Source organism: Brachycentrus maculatus, unplaced genomic scaffold, assembly GCF_059751285.1.
Source record: "Brachycentrus maculatus isolate JH-2025_06_01 unplaced genomic scaffold, ASM5975128v1 h1tg000075l, whole genome shotgun sequence".
Lineage (NCBI taxonomy): Eukaryota > Metazoa > Arthropoda > Insecta > Trichoptera > Brachycentridae > Brachycentrus > Brachycentrus maculatus.
Genome location: NW_028280829.1, coordinates 778,152 through 796,125, shown reverse-complemented (window position 1 = coordinate 796,125; position 17,974 = coordinate 778,152). Strand labels below are relative to the sequence as shown.

General features: G+C 29.9%; 1 protein-coding gene across 2 annotated transcripts in view; it reads right to left on the bottom strand.

Moving 5' to 3' along the window:
- The window catches only part of LOC148311115 (neural cell adhesion molecule 2-like), a 480,558-nt gene that overhangs the window by 54,071 nt on the left and 408,513 nt on the right, over positions 1 to 17,974 (bottom strand). For both annotated transcript variants that reach the window (XM_088257228.1, XM_088257229.1), the window contains 2 exons: positions 15,109 to 15,194; positions 11,047 to 11,157 (listed from right to left, as the gene is read on the bottom strand). In XM_088257228.1, coding sequence (XP_088113354.1) covers positions 11,047 to 11,157; positions 15,109 to 15,194 — 197 coding nt within the window. The remainder of the gene's footprint in view (positions 1 to 11,046; positions 11,158 to 15,108; positions 15,195 to 17,974) is intronic.

The window sequence follows — 17,974 nt, the reverse complement described above, 5'->3', positions numbered from 1 at the left end:
AAATTTTCAATTAATTTCTGCTAATGACATGGTATTTATATTTAAAAAAATCAAAAGAACTTATTTATTAGTAAATTCACAATACAGCCTTTGTGAAGACATATCACAAGGAAAATTTAATTAATCTTTTATACCGCTTTGTCAGGGAGTTTTTATTTCATTCAATTTCCTACAGGGTCGCCTGAAGACAATTATATATAAGGGTAGCTATTCCAATAAGACTAAATCAACGCACTTCTTTTACCTGAAATTTTACATTTTTAATTTAAGTTTCATTCATTGAAACCCTTATCCGCACCCCAATGGTGCATAGGACACTGCATCTTATAAATTCAGTGTTGATTCTTAATTTATGAAGGAAAGTTGATCATCTCTCCGCTCCAGGGTAATATTGAATTAATATTAGAGTGAAATAATTAATATAATATAGAGTGAAAAATCTCTAATATTTACAATATTTTGAGTGAGTCCAAATACTTAAAAAATAATAAAAGAGTTTCTGCTTAGTAAAAAGCTTATTTTCATCTCATTAATAGATGTCTCAAGTGAAGTTCTAGTGATTCAAGAATAATGTTTTAAAATTGGTTCATATATATAGAACTCCTAAGAATTCGAGTAGTGTGGTTGTCAATAATGGGTAGAATTGGTGAATGTTACAGTGTGTAAAGTGATCACTTAAACCAGCCTATGACGGTCGTCAGCCCTGTAAATACCCGCACTTCCATATTCTTCTTCATCTTTGATGAAATGTCAAAAAATAGTATTTCTAGTTCATGATAAACATGCCTTGGAAGCTTTCAGCATCGGCTGAGCTTAAAAAGTCGTCTAGAACACTGAGGAATTGATGGTTTTTAGATAAATGCGTGATTTAGCCCTTGAACACCAGTTTTTTCATTCTTCATCTTTGATGAGATGTCAATAAATAATTTATTACTTATGTCTTACATACGACGAAATACGCAGTTACCTAATTATTTTCTTTGGCAGTATTTTACGCAGTGCGAGAAGGCCCTAAATTAATATTTATTTGACTTGTCTCCTTGGAAATGTGATAATGATCAAGATAACACTGCGTTTATATGATGCAGTGCCCTATGCACCATTGGGGTGTGGATAAGGGTTTGAATAACCATCTAGTGCTTGCATTCTTTCCTTATATCACCATTGGAACATCTATCATACATGGTTTTGCCGCACTGAGAGATTGCATCCGACTGCATTCAGTCTACTTTCATCCTTCTTTTGCCAACTCCATGCTTTATGTTTATACATTAAAATATCAGGGATGTCAGAATCAAAGGAAGAATTAACATAAATAAGTAATTGGGACAGCAAAACTTTTAACAACATTTTGAGTGTGTTCAATAAACTTCCGGAACACTTAAAATCTATAAAAATGATCAAACATAAATTTGAAAAAAATATATAAAACTCACCCCTACCTAGGCTCCATAACAATTAATATTTTATTTTATTTTTAAATTACTTCGTTTATTTTTAATTTAAATTTATAAATAATAATAAAACCCTTATCCGCACCCCAATGGTGCATAGGGCACTGTGACATATAATCGCAGTGTTATCTTGATCGTTTACACATGAAGGAAGGGTGATCGGCCCTCCGCTTCAGGTACCAGTCCATGGTAATATTGAATAAATATTACAGTGAAAAAATCACTTATATTTATTTTACCCCCCTTGGGAATCGAACCCGGGACCTCCAGAACGGTAGCCGAGCGTGCTGACCATTACACTACGGAGGCGGACAAAAAATTTAAATTTACTTCGTTTATAAAAAAAAATGAAACGAACTCCCTCTCTAAACACAAGTATCCACTTTATTAGAGAGGTAGAAAAGTTATGCTAGAATTGTTTTGTATATTAACCAACTATTATGTATATTATGTATATTTAAAAAAAATCCAATAAAAAAACTGATTCACAAAATGTTATGTCAACAAATTATTTGGTCAAATTATAAGCTAGAATAATAAAACGAAACGGATATTTTCTGGCGTTTCTCATGTACTTATGGGCTTATAATCCAGGATTCGGACCTAACATACAAATGTAAGAGTTTCAGCTAAATAAAAAGCAACTTCATCTCACCAATAGATGTCTCCAGTGAAAATTCTAGTAATTGTTGTTCAATGTTTCAAAATTGGATAATATATATAATATATAGAACTTCCAAGAATTTGAGTAGCGTGGTTGTCAATCATGGATAGAATTGGTGAATGTTACACGTGTGTAAAGTGAAGGTCGTAAGCCCCGTCAATGCCCAGACTTCCATATTCTTCTTCATGTATGTTTTATATCGTAGTCATACAGGAGAAAGTGACCAAGTGCATTTCTTAAAAAAATGTGATCATTGACTATTTGATATCTTACTAGCTTAATATTGCCCTGGAAAAATCCCAAAGGATTTTAAACATGGAAGTATAATATATTGACTTGGTAAAAATGACTAACTGCATTGATGTTTATTTTCTCGCCAAGCAAAAGTGACTTAAATGGCCCAACTGAACATTTTACCTTTTGTTAGTTGGTCACTTTCTCCTGTACGACTGCGATATGTTGAAAAATAATATCAAATCTTTTCGCTTTTCAGCGTAAATATTATTTATTACATTGTATACGAAACTTAAAAGAAAAAATGACATAATCTGGGAGGCTTATTTAAAAATAATAAGGCTTAGAAAACTCATTACTACCCTGTTTCTCCCGTAAGAATTTATGTGAGTACATGATAATAAGGAAGAGAATGAAAGGTGGAGGAAACATAAGGTTAAGGGAGGGATGACTGAAATGTGGAATAGATTTTATTTTGTTTTATATTAAATTTTATATAAATTTCAAAGTAAAATCTTAATATTACGCTCTGTTTAAGTGATACTCGTTGAAATATAAATTGGCATGTATTTATGGATTGTTTTCTTAACTTGAGAAAACATCTATCTTTTTTATATGAAATAAAATGGAAATTTTTAAAAGCTTATTTTCATATCACTAATAGATGTCTCTAGTGAAGTTCTAGTAATTAAAGAATAATGCTTAAAAATTGGTTCATATATATATTTAGAACTTCCAAGAATTTGAGTAGGGTGGTTACCAATGATGGGTAGAATTGGTAAATGTTACACATGTGTAAATTGATCAGTTAAACCAGACTATGACGGTCGTCAGCCCCGTAAATGCCCAGACTTCCATATTCTTCTTCATCTTTGATGAGATGTCAAAAAAAATAATATGAAAATAACTCCTATAATTGGAGATAATCCAGATTTTGTAAACAAGTATTTGTACACACTCAAAATGTTGGAATTTTGAGCATCCCAGAGTATTTGGTTTGATTGCTTTATACTCTAATTAATATAACGGTTCACCAGTTTTTCCATTATTAAACACCCATATTGCATTAATTTTTTAAACATATACAAATATATAAAATGGTATTCGATTCCTTAAACATATGGGTAAGTAATCAATAAATTTGGATATATATCTGTCCGCCTCCGTAGTGTAATGGTCAGCACGCTCGGCTACCGTTCTGGAGGTCCCGGGTTCGATTCCTAAGGGGGGTAAAATAAATATAAGTGATTTTTCACTGTCATATTTATTCAATATTACCCTGGACTGGTGGTACCTGAAACGGAGGGCTAATCACCTTTCCTTCATGTGTAAACGATCAAGATAACACTGCGTTTATATGACGCAGTGCCTTATGCACCATTGGGGTGCGGATAAGGGTTTTATTATTATTATATATATATATATATATATATATATATATATATATATATATATATATATATATATATATATATATATATATATATATATATATATATATATATATATATATATATATATATATATATATATATATATATATATATATATATATATATATATATATATATATATATATATATATATATATATATATATATATATATATATATATATATATATATATATATATATATATATATATATATATATATATATATATATATATATATATATATACATACATAAATAAATATAATTGCATCACACGAGTATTTGTAAGTTAAAATTTTTTGTAAGGAATATTTACAATTTCATTGATGTAGATTTCATTACATTCAATCAACTCAGGTAGCAGTTTTAATTTTCCAATCAGTATATCAACTTGAAATATAATAATAGTACAGGCGTGGTATAGGCGGGGTCCATATTCCATTATCAGGCATTGAAAAAGTGTTTAATTACGTTTAATTTAATATTTCATCACCTGAGGATAAATTGAAAAATATAATTTTAAAGAGTTATGGAGGCAACCGGTTTTGAAACAGAGGCGTGACTAAGATTATAGGGTATCCTAAAATAAAAATAACAAGGAACATCCGTTCTGCAGGACCTACTCCACATACAGGTTTTCCTCTACAAATGATACGTTTAACAAATTATTATTATTTTTTAACGTCATAAAAAAGATGAAGAAGAATATGGAAGCCTGGGCATTTACGGGGCTTACGACCGTCACGGTCACAGTTATAATTGGAGATAATTCAGATTTGTGCACAACTATTTAGACACACTCAAAATGTTGTAAATCAAATTCGACTTTTTACAAAACAAATTGTACGTTGCATTGTATTAAAAAAAGTTAGAATTAAAAAAAATATGTATTCATATTTTTCTTCAAACCTTTATCTCAACCCGATGGTGCACAGGGTACTGCATCATATAAACGCAATATTATCTTGATAGTTAACACATGATGGAAGGGTGATCCCTCTGCTTTGGGTAATATTGAATAAATATTAGAGCGAATTAATCTCGTATATTTATTTAACCCCCCCCCCCTAGGAATCGAACCGGAGTAAATATACGATGAGTGATGCATAAATGTGAAAGAGACGAGAAATATATATATATATATATATATATATATATATATATATATATATATATATATATATATATATATATATATATATATATATATATATATATATATATATATATATATATATATATATATATATATATATATATATATATATATATATATATATATATATGTATATATATATATATATATATATATATATATATATATATATATATATATATATATATATATATATATATATATATATATATATATATATATATATATATATATATATAAATATATAAATACATATATATGTATATATATATATATATATATAAATATATAAATACATATATATGTATATATATATATATATATATATATATATATATATATATATATATATATATATATATATATATATATAAATATATATATATATATATATATATATATATATATATATATATATATATATAAATATATATATATATATATATATACATTTATGTATATTTATATAAACATTCCAAATTTATTGTTAACCTACCTTAAAGTATTTTGCATTTCACAATATAATATAATTACAAATACAAAAAAATATTAATCTAAAAAAAAATCCCACAAAGGCATGGCCTGTGTGTGAGTATACATCATATTTAAGGTTTTAATAAAAGGCACTGGCAAGAATACAATAGAAATCAGAAATAAAATTAGATTAAAATTGCTAATATAAACTACAAATATTTGATTTTAACAGAAAACAAAAAATCAAAAAGATGAAAATGAAAAAAAATGTACTATGTGAGTTATACGTTTAAAAGAAAAAGGAACACAGATCTGTTTTTTCAATAAATAATTTAAGCAAAATTTGAAATGTAAAATAAAGAAATAAATTCCGAAATATCGTGACAAGATTTTGAAAATTCAAATTATCAGGTGATAAATCAAAACACCATTAATTTATTTCATGGTATGGCGAACCCATAAATAATGCATGGTAAAAGAACCATTGCAATGCCTTAATACCTTCATGGTATTCCGGCCGCGTATGTTAAACGGATGCATTTTACATATGTACATACTACACTCGATCGCTAAAATTGGCTGCGCATATGCGAACTCGTATTTATAAATAATTTATTATTCGCTTGGGGCGTCGGCGTTCGGAAGTCAAGACACACAATCCTCTAAGTGATCGCATTTTTAAAAGGTTCATGACTTGTTTGTAATTTATTTGGCTTGTGAATGGACCGCGAGACAATTGCGAAAGGTTTTTAATTAATATTATCAATACTATTATTATTTAAAGCATTTACTTTGCGGTTAGTCATTTTTACTTATTTATTTTTTTACAAAAATGTTGATAATATTAGTATATAACCACTCACCGATATTTTTATGTCTACCGGTTTCGAGACGTACCCGTCTCTTCGTCAGGACAATCAATGCATTGCATGTTTAACCTCGGCTCGTAACGCATGTCTGCGGTGAAAACTTTAGTGCATGTTGGTCTTCAGGTCGACCAAAAATCGCATGTGTTAGAGATTTTGTGTAGTTTTAAGTGTGTGAATAGTGCTATGGTGAAGGATGGTATTGTTTGCATGCTGTGGTAGTAATTGTCCTGACGAAGAGACGGGTACGTCTCGAAACCGGTAGATATAAAAATCTCGGTGAGTGGTTAAATACTAATATTATTGACGTTTTTGTGAAAAATAAATAAGGTTTTTAACTATTGTAATATTATTTACAACCTTTTGAGTGTGTCTGAATCATTGTTCAAAAATATGCATTTCTCCGTTTATGAGTTATTTATAATGATTTAAGAAAACACTTCGTTTTTTATCACTTGAGTTTTATTATAGACTACATTTTTCAGAAGTAAAACTTCCATCATTCAGGTCTGTATAATAACTAAAATATAAAATTGTTCTGTAAATAAGGAGAAGGGAAAGTAAGGGAAAGGGGTTAGTCAAGGGACGGAGTTTGAAAACAAAGGAAAAATGGAAAGCAATGGTGAAGAATTTTGAAACAATATATTATTCAATAAATTATTATTAGAATTCAGGTTTTTTTAGTTATTTATATTGATATCTCAACATAGATGAAGAAGAATTTAGAAATCTGGGTATTTACAGAGCTAACGACCTGTCGTAAGCCCAGTAATTACTTAGCTTTCCATATTCCTCTTTATCTGTGTTAAGATGTCAAATATGTAAAATAACTCCTTTATGAAGAAACCCAGTTTTGTGAACAAGTATTTGGACACACTCAAAATGTTAAAAATAAAAATAACCGGCCAAAGTATAAGCTGCATAAAAATTTAATATCATATATAGGTTTTCAGGCGTTTTGCAGTATGTAAAGTAATTCCATATTATATCATTATATGAACATCCATATTATAAATAAATTAAATGGTGAGATAAGCTTTGTCGATAAAATTAAGAAAAGTGTGTTGAGATGATTTGGACATGTGGAACGTACGAGTGAGGAAAGAACGGTTAAACAAATTTGTGAGGCGAATGTAGTTGGAAAAAGAAGCATAGGAAGACCGAGGAAAACTTGGCACAATCAGGTATGTCAAATACTTCAAAGCGGCCGGGTCAGGAGACGTAATAATCGTCGGGTATGTATGAGGAGATGCATGAGAGAATGTTTGGAAAGACAGAGTGGTGGTGTGGCGTTCGATTCTCTCCTCCTACCCCTGGGGGGAAGCGGCGTGATGGTTAGTTAGTTAGTTAGACTCACCAAGCCACCTTGTGTGTCTTGTCGGTGGAGTTCTTTTTTAATGCATTTTTTTAATGTTTTTAACGATTTTAACCTAATATACACACACAAAAAGAGAATTAAGAATATAAACATTTTACAATTTTTATAAAATTAACTCTCGATCATTCACCCATTCCTTTATTTTGCCTTTGTTCCATATTTTATTTTGACCTCTAACATCCGTCGGCAACAAATTAAAAATGTTCGGAACGATATATTGCAGTGTTCGACTCCCATATTTACTGTTAATTCTTGGGGCTATCAAACCTTCGTTGTGTGTAAATCGTGTATCGATAAGATTTCGATACTTTTGTCTAGTTTGTTGTTCAACGATGATACTCATCCACAATATTCCCCGTCCCGGCAATAATTTTAAATGTTTATTTATCAAGATTGGATTGTCCCTTTGATTATATATCGCTCACTCCTTTCAAGAACGTCATAAATCGAAAATCGTCAATTTTCAGTTGTGCATGTTTTCGGAATGCCCAGAAAATGTACTATATCCCAGCATAGGCTGACGACCGTCATAGGCTGGTTTAAGTATTAAGTTTTAAGCTGGTTTAAGTTTTCCAGCAAAAGAGGCATATTTTTAACTCAATATTTACCCACTACAGGGCAGAAGATGTTGATTTTGCATTTTGGAGAAAGGGTATTGTTTAATAATTTTTTGAAATATACTAAATATTTTTCAAACGGAGAAAAAACCTTCAGGTTTTACCTAAAAAGATCTGTTGCTTAATATTTACCCCCTATATGGCAGAAAGTGCAGTTTTTTGCATTTTGAAGAAAAGGAATTGTTTAATTATTTTTTTGAAAAATACAAAATATTTTTCAAATGGAGAAAAAACATTCAGGTTACACCGAAAAAGATCAGTTGCACAGAAAAAAGTACAATAAGTGGCTTGATATTTATTTTTAATGAATTGTATTATATTTTTAAACGTTCACCTAAAAAATCAAGTTTTTTGATTTATGACGTTCTTGAAAGGAGTGAGCGATATGTGACTGGGTGCCATTTTTTTTAACTTGTCGTCATTCACCCATTTCTTTATTTCACCCTTGTTCCAATGTTTAAATGGTTTACACAAAATGACCAAATTGGTGTTGATGATTTGGGCGCCCCTTGCATTTGATATAGAAGGCATTGAAATGAAACATTGAAGGGGAAGGTACTTAAATTGCTTAATCAAAAGCGACAAGTCATTAAGTGGTATGCTTTAAGTAACTTCATTAGTTTTAAGTAACTCACATTACGGAGAAATAATGTTGTCGAGAATCAGACTCTCTGAAGAGCCTTCGTAAAAAATTAAACACTTTAAATTATAATTAATCTTTTAACGTGCCGCCATTCAAAAACATTTCGGAATATATTGAGAATTATTATTTTGTGTAATGCTTACTTAAATACCCCTTTATTGTGTTTTATTATTTTTTCTAGGGATGGAAAGATTGATAACTATATGGAAAGGAGAGTAAATGCTGGGAATAATGTTTATATGCACTGAATTCAGTTGTAGCAAATAAAAGCTTAATAGAGTTAGCTTAACTGACAGTGCGTGATGGAGTCCTATTTTTTATCTTTTTACAATTTTAAAAATATTTTAAAACAAAAAAAAATATTTTGCAAGGACCCACCAATCCAAATTGTGTGTCTTGTCGGTGGAGTTCTTTTTGAATACATTTTTAATATTTTTTGACCATTCAACCCATCGGCCTATCAGCCGCCAACCGTTGGCGGTAGGTATATTTTTACATTTGCAAATCAGCCGCCGTTTAAGCCACCCCCATTCGTGGTAATTCATATTATAAAGATACTTTCGTGTGATATCTGCAAATCGGTAAAGAAAGCTTTTTGTAATGCATTATTTCTTATAATTTTAATACAAATTTACTGATGACACTTGACCAAAGATGTCCCAGTGAGGATAGAATTATCCTTTTGATTGAAATATCAACTAAAATTAGCGAGAAATCAAAACTTCACATCCCAGGAGTAATGTTTTAATGAATTATTTTTTCATGTTTTCATGTTAATTTATCACATTTCTGATCTAGACACACGACAAAACACGTGCATAATAGTAATATGTACCATATTTATTTGTAAAACAGTAAAAGTTATAATTTTATGAGATAGTCTATTTTTATAAGTGAGGTTGAACGCCGTTGACGCCGCAGCCACGCGCGCGGTGTCATTGGTCGGCTGTTGGATCGCGCACTTAACATCAAATGTTTATAAGCGGTACCTTCTTCTGCATTAAAGATTATTTCTATGTTTGTTCTCGTTTTATCAGGTGCAAAATATTAGCGCCCCCTTGTTTGACAACCCATATCACCTCCCCTCCGGGCGGGGCAACTTTCTTACTTGCGAGGATACATTCAATTAGTGTCTTTATATACATGTTTTGAAAAAAAGCTGATATGCGGATGGGTTAACCTAATATACAGACAAAAAAGAGAGAAAAATTAAGAATACACACATTTTACAATTTTCATAAAATGAACTCTTGATCATTTACCCATTCCTTTATTTTGCCTTTGTTCCATATTTTATTTTGACCTCTAACATCCGTTAGCAACAAATTAAAAATGTTCGGAACGATATGTTGCAGTGTGCGACTACCATATTTATTGTTTATTATTGGGACTATCAAACCTTTGTTTTGTGTGAAAATTGTATTATTGTTTTAAAATTAAAAAGTGACATATTCCAGATATGGATATGGTCCGCGAAATCATTTTGCATTCGGTGTATAGGAGTATTGAATCCAGACACGGTCTCTCGTGTTTTTGGCTGGGTCGTAATTTTTTTAAATTTGCAATAACAAGGGATAGTCTTAAATATTATTTAAAATTATTCATAAATTAATCAGATAAATAGTTTTCTCCTAAATTTAATAACTAAATTTTATTAAATTTAGCAAACAAAGCAATTATTAATTATAATTCAAATAAAAATATTGTTTAGAAAATTTAAAAAAAGGTAAAGCCGTACAGTTCAGCCGCTCGACTCTACCATACTTTGACTCCATATATACATATCGTAGTCGAACAGGAGAAAATGACCAACTACCAAAACTCTCAGAATAAAATGCTCAAGAGGGCCATTTAAGTTACTTTTGCTCGTCAAAAAAATAAACACCAATGCAGTTAGTCATTTTTAACAAGTCAATATATTATACTTCCAAGTTTAAAATTTGGGATTTTTTCAGGGTAATATTAAGCTAGTAAGATATCAAATAGTCAATGATCACGTTTTTGTAAAAAACGCACTTGGTCACCGTCTCCTGTATGACTACGATATATACAAGGTAAAATAAACGTGCTATTACTGGTATGTTCAAAATAGAAGTTATCACACATTCTAAGGGTAGACTTCTTACCTCCAAACGGTAGACAAGTAAGATGGACAAGCTCTCCTTCTTTGTAAGGTCTTGTTTTTGTCTCCACAGGTTGATGCAGGTCATCCAACACTTCGATGCGAATAGGAGGAACTGAAAAAAATCAAAGTTTAAAATTTGAAAATAACACACTTAGAAGTTGTTCGGAGAAGGTAGAGGTGTGACGCAGTTGGAAGAAAGGCGACTATAGCTTCGATCGGCTACAACAACTGCAATGGGCAAAGTGATCTTACCAGCTCGCAACCAGAGCACTTAATTTAGCGTGCGTGCCTTTGCTGTTGCGGGCCGATGGCGTGGAATGCTCTTCCACCAATGGTAAGAAATAGTGAGAGTGAGATGATATTTAGAAAAAAAACTAAAAACTTATTTGTTCGACACAAATGTATTTTTAGTTTTTTTGTCTTCTTTCTCTTTTTTCGGACTATGTCCTGTCATTCTCCGGTCCGCTCTTGGGAGGTGGAAGACCAGCTATCCCTCCATCGTTTAGGTGGTCTTCCTGGGGGCCTGATTCCGCTTATGCTGCTGTCCGCTGCTATCCTCACCACTCGATCCGAACTCGATTTCTCCAGAAACGTCTTCTTTCCCTTCCCCATCGCACAACATCTTCAACATCGCAGATTTTTCTTATTTCACGATGCGAGCATTCAGGCAGTCAGTACAGCAAGCCGAGCGCTCCATCCATAGTCTCGGATGCTCGCTGATGCTCGCCGCGAGCGATGTTACGACGTTACGTTACGACGAAATGCTCCGGTCAGTCTCTACCATAAAACTTCATCATAATTGAAATTTTTGGTGTTGGATGCTAGATGCAAGGGCAGATTTTTTTTTATATCGGGTTCATATCTGGTAGCTTTTATAGAATACAAGCAAAACTATCGTCTGTAAGTCTCAACATTAAAAAATCTAAAATCACTTTGATTTTTTTCTCTTCATTCGCATGCCATAGGTTCGCCATCCCCGCCCTATATTGTTCGAGACCCCATGCCTGCTCGGAAAGCGAGTTAACCACTGCATTGTGACAATGTCCGATGTATGTGGGGCAGTCCAAAGGATTCGGTACTTACAGTGAATTCTATAGCGTAGAAGCCTACACCATCAAGATTCAATTTATTATTGATGGCAGTGACGAACGCTAAAACCCATTGAAACTCTGAATTTTATTTCTAAGCCAAATATTTGTTGATTTCGCAACCTTATTTTTTTACTAAATTTTACAAAATGATTTTTATGTCCCCAAATACATTATAACAAATTTGATTATTTCTAATAGGAGTTATTTTTTACCAGGTTATGACGGTCGTAAGCCCCGTAAATGCCCAGACTTCCATATTCTTCTCCATCTATGTCGAAATGTAGAAAACTAATATTTTGAAACATTTAACGATTTCAAATTATAAAAATAAAAAAGGGAAAATTTCCTTTAATACTATTTTTAAGATTACAGAAAAACATGGAATAGGTAACTCGCGGAAATTCACCACAGAAGCTCTAAAGCGTAGCAAAAAACAAATAAGGATCCTAACCAGGACCTTGACAAGACACTGCAGACTGAGGAAACACATGACAAGAATTGGACTTTATGACTCCCTAGTATGCAAATTTTGTATGGAGGATAACGAAACACCAATCCACATTCTCTATAATTGTGACGCACTCGCTCGCAAACCAAGTCACATCCTTGAAGGACCACTACTGGACTCCGAGAAGGTGAAGCTCCTACCACTAAGACAGGTCGTGAGTTACATGACTCATGTAGGTCTTGAGAGTGAGCTGTGATACAGAGGGAGGTCACAATAGACCAAATATGGTCGCAATAACATAAGGGATGCAGGATCCCTTGACCTCACAAAAAATAGCTCTTTATTTATTTATTTTTTATTAATTATTTATTTATTTAATTATTTCAATTAATATATACATTACAAACTGTAAAAAAATTAAATCTGATACATTAAAAATACATTAAAATAAAATAAATGCAAGAACTATTGCTAAAGGTGTAGAAGAATCCCGTTTCGGAAAACTCATTCAGACACATGGAACAGATCAATATCCAATGAGATATTGTTTAACATTGCGGTAGCTCTTCTACAGGCATAACCATCGGCTGGTTGGTCCTTTATATAGGAATGTCAAACAATCTATGCCGACGCTGTCTTAGGTAACTATCGGGAACCTACAGACCAATGCTCCAGATAATTTCAGGATTATCGATCATACCGCGCAACAATCGATAAAAATGGGTAATCAAATACTCTTATAATACTAAAGTTATCGATTAAAATTCATAGTATATATGGGGGATTTCAATACCCCTGTTTGAGCCGGATAGGTTAAGGAGGTTTAAGATTTGGAACAAATACAAACTTACATTTTTATTTTAACAGATTTCACCGTTCTGAGTTACGAGTCTAAACCAAGGTTTGTGAGAGTTACACCCATAAAACGATAGTAAACTCCAGCGAGAGAGAAGTATGGGGTTTACGGCCGTGATATAGGCTGTATATTCAGTGTACGGACCCATAGGTGAATTCTTTATATTTATCACTATTTTATGGTATGCAAAGTGTCGCTAGAACCCATGATAACAGTGTTTTAGAGGAAGAAGGCTTAATCCCTGGACTGTTCAAGAGAAAACCCCATAACTCCAATGGTAGTTGAACCACATATACATTATTCTTCCTTTATCTGCATCTAATGTCCTTGTAGCATATCGTTCCTAACATATTTTTTATTGATTTTTTTACAAAATACATAATTAAATAATACAAAATAGTTGGTAAATATACAAAACATTTTAAATATAACGTTTCTACCTCTCTAATAAAGTAGATACTTTTGTTTAGAGAGGGAGTTCGTTTTACAATTTTTTTTATAAACAAAGAAAATTAAAAATACTTTTTTTTCCTTAGTATGGAGTCTTTGCAGGGGTGAGATTTATTTGTTTTTTTAAATTTAGTTTTAAAGGTTTGATAATTTTGTATAGATTTTGAGTCCTAAACAATTTAACATCCTAAAACCAACCAAAAAAAAATAAAAAAAATATCTTTATAGCTTTGTCAACTTTTGTTTTATTTTATCAGTTACCGGGTTTTGAAATTACCGATACTATAACGATGAAACCCGGTTACTGGTCAAATAAAATATTGGTAGAAAAAAATACAAAATTATTTTTTTCTTTATAAACAGGCCCAGGTCCTAGGTATCATTAAATAAATATTTGAGTGTAAAATCAATCATTTTTATTTTCACTCCCTCCCTTGGGAATCGAACCCGGGACCTCCAGTGTGGTAGCTTAACACGCTTACCATTACGCTTCCATCATCAGAAATGAAAAAAAAATATTTATAAATATATATATATATATATATATATATATATATATATATATATATATATATATATATATATATATATATATATATATATATATATATATATATATATATATATATATATATATATATATATATATATATATATATTTTATATATATATATATATATATATATATATATATATTTATATATATATATATATATATATATATATATATATATATATATATATATATATATATATATATATATATATATATATTTATATATATATATATTTATATATATATATATATATATATATATATATATATATATATATATATATATATATATATATATATATATATATATATATATATATATTTATATATATATATATATTTATATATATATATATATATATATATATATATATATATATATATATATATATATATATATATATATATATATATATATTAAGATAAATTATATTACCAACAAACATAAATAATAAATAATAAGTGTAAGTCCCTCTTCAACCACAAGACCTTGGTCTCTTTATTGGAGAGAACTACGTTATTAATTTTATGATTTTAAAAGTAGAAAGTCTAGAAAACAAATTAAAATTATTTAAAAAACTTTTGAAACCATAAATAATAATAAATATTAAAAAAGTAATAAAAATTGTTGAAATAATTGCATTTTTTTTTGTAATACTTACCAATGACTTTCAGAAATATTCTCGTATTTCTGGTCGGTTTCTTATGAAAATCGACTCTGCATCTGTATACTCCAGCATCTTCGGCCCTGGAAATGATTTATGTATTAAATTCATAATAAAATGAACGAATGATCAACGAATCATGTTTCACATATTCAAAGATTTCTCTGACCACATCCAATGTACATACATAATAATCACGGTGAGTGGTTATACAAAAATATTGCAAATATATTTTTTTTAAATATTAAAGTAAAAATAACTTATCGTAAAATAAAAGCTTAAAATATTAATAATATTGAGAATAAAATAATCCACATTTAGCTCACTCCTTTCAACAACGTCATATATCAAAAATCAGTTGTGCATGTTTTCGGAATGCCCAGAAAATGTAGTATATCCCAGCAAAAGCGGCATAATTGTTACTTATTATTTACCCGCTACAGAGCAGAAAGTATTGTTTTTGCATTTTGAAGAAAAGGTATTGTTTAATTATTTTTTTAATAAACTTAATATTGTTCAAATGGAGTAAAAACATTCAGGTTTTACCTAAAAAGATCTGTTGCACAGTAAAAAGTTCAATAAGTGGCTTGATATTTATTTTTAATACATTTTATTAAATTTTTAAATTTCAATAACGATCTCCTGAAAAATCTGTTTTTTTTTTATGTATGAATGATGTTGTTGAAAGGTGTGAGCGATTTGTGAACAAGTATTTGGAAACACAAAAAATTGTGTGAATCAATAATTTTATGACGACTTGGTTCAAAGGTGTTGGATGCAATTACTGTACGAATTAACGGAGATGGATTGGAATTGAACATGTTGATTGCCTTGTTAGTATGGAATGGTCAGCTGGGAGACGAGTCGTCAATGGGTTAGTTAAGGTTAGGTCGATTTACGTGAGTACAGATCGGATATTGTGGGTTGGGTCATTGGTAGCCAAACTCGTAAGTCAACAGAGCCAAATATCACGGTGCAACGATTGAAGTTTTGAAAGCCAAATTTTTCAAATTTTAAACTAAAAAGATAGGTTCATTGTTTATTTTAACGAATTCAAATTTAATTTTTATTTATTGATTTCGCGGTTTATTGGTACAAGTCATTACTTTGTATTTTAAATATTAAAATCAAAAACTGATTTTTAGGGTCTACTACGTCTACACTGTATATAATCTTGACTCGATTGTACCTGATCATGCAAAGTGTGGTTGTCAATCCTAGGCATAATGGTGAATGTTACACGTGTGTAAAAGGATCACTCAAACCACTCTTATATGGATCGTAAGCCCTGTAATATCCAGACTTACATACATATCGTTGGTATACTGGCAAAAAAACGTTAACTCTAAAATCCCTGTTTGAATAATCCCAGTTATTTAAAGCTTATAGCAATAATAATAAAATATCCGCCTTTAATATTAAAATTGAATTCACTTTTAAAACCACATATGTATATTTGACATTTCAAATTACTTTGCTAGTTTATAGAACGTTAAAAAATTTATAATATGCATCATTAAGTGAAAATGGCTTATTTTGGAGTTGACATTTATTTCCAGTACACCCACGATTTATCCTTTGTCCATATTGAGATGCCAAATATATATATATATATATATATATATATATATATATATAACGTGGTAATATTTTCCTTTTGAAAATTAAGTGTAAATAATATGTAAAGTGGGTGTATAATAATAAAATAAACAATGTGTTACTTTGTAATTAAAGTTTATAATTAAAGTTTATTCTTAATTTATCTTTATAATAATTTTTATATCTATCTATCTATCTATCTATCTGATTCTGACAGTTAATAATATTATCGGAAGTTTTTTGTTTTATTCTGAGCTGGAACTGTTTTGTGTAGGTACTATTTGTAAGTACTTAATAAAATGTATAGGTAGGTACCTAGTTATTTTATTACATCTCCCCCCTTGGGGATGAAAATTCATAGTAAAATTTTCACTCGTCCTCCGGATCATCTTCTTGTAGTGAATGGACTGGTATAAGTTTAGTGATATGATAAAGTTTTTTTTTTTTTTCCCTTTTTTCCTTCTTTTTTTTCTTTTTTTTTTTTTCTTTCTTGTTTTTTTTTTCTTTCTTTTTTTTTTCTTTTTTCCGTTCTTTTTTTTTCTTTCTTTTTTTTTGTATTTTTTTTTCTTCTTGACCCTTTTAAAGAAGACACAGTTTTTCTCAATCCATTTGTTTTTTTCTTTTGAATTCCTTCATTTTTATTCAGATCTCTTAAAGTATCTTCTAATATAACCAAATGAACAACTTTTAATTGTTCATCTGCATTTTTATTCGATTCTAAAACTGGATTCCTGCTTAGACAATCTACTTCTAAATTCTTCTTTCCTGGAGTATATTTTATTTTATCTTTCGTAGAAGTTTTTTCTACTTTATTTTTATTTTCATTTTTCAAGCACTGTTTCTGTGTTATTTGTATGTCTTCATTTTTATTCTGATCTTTTGAAATATCTTCTAATTTAACCAAATTTACAACTTTTAATTGTTCATCTGCATTTTCATTCGATTTTAATACTGGATTCCTGCTTAGACAATCTACTTCTAAATTCTTCTTTCCTGGAGTATATTTTATTTTATCTTTCGTAGAAATTTTTTTCACATGATTTTTATTTTTAATTTTATCACTAGTTCTTAAATTTCCACGTCTTCTTTGATTATCTTCTAATCGTTTTCTTTGATCCGAAAACCTTTTTTTATTTACAATGTTTTCGTGTTTTTTTACTTCATTGAATAAATCGACTGTATCTTCTAATTTTTCTCTATCAATCTTATTAATTATAAATTCTGGTAAACCAGCCACAATAAGATCTACTAAGGTACCCATGTC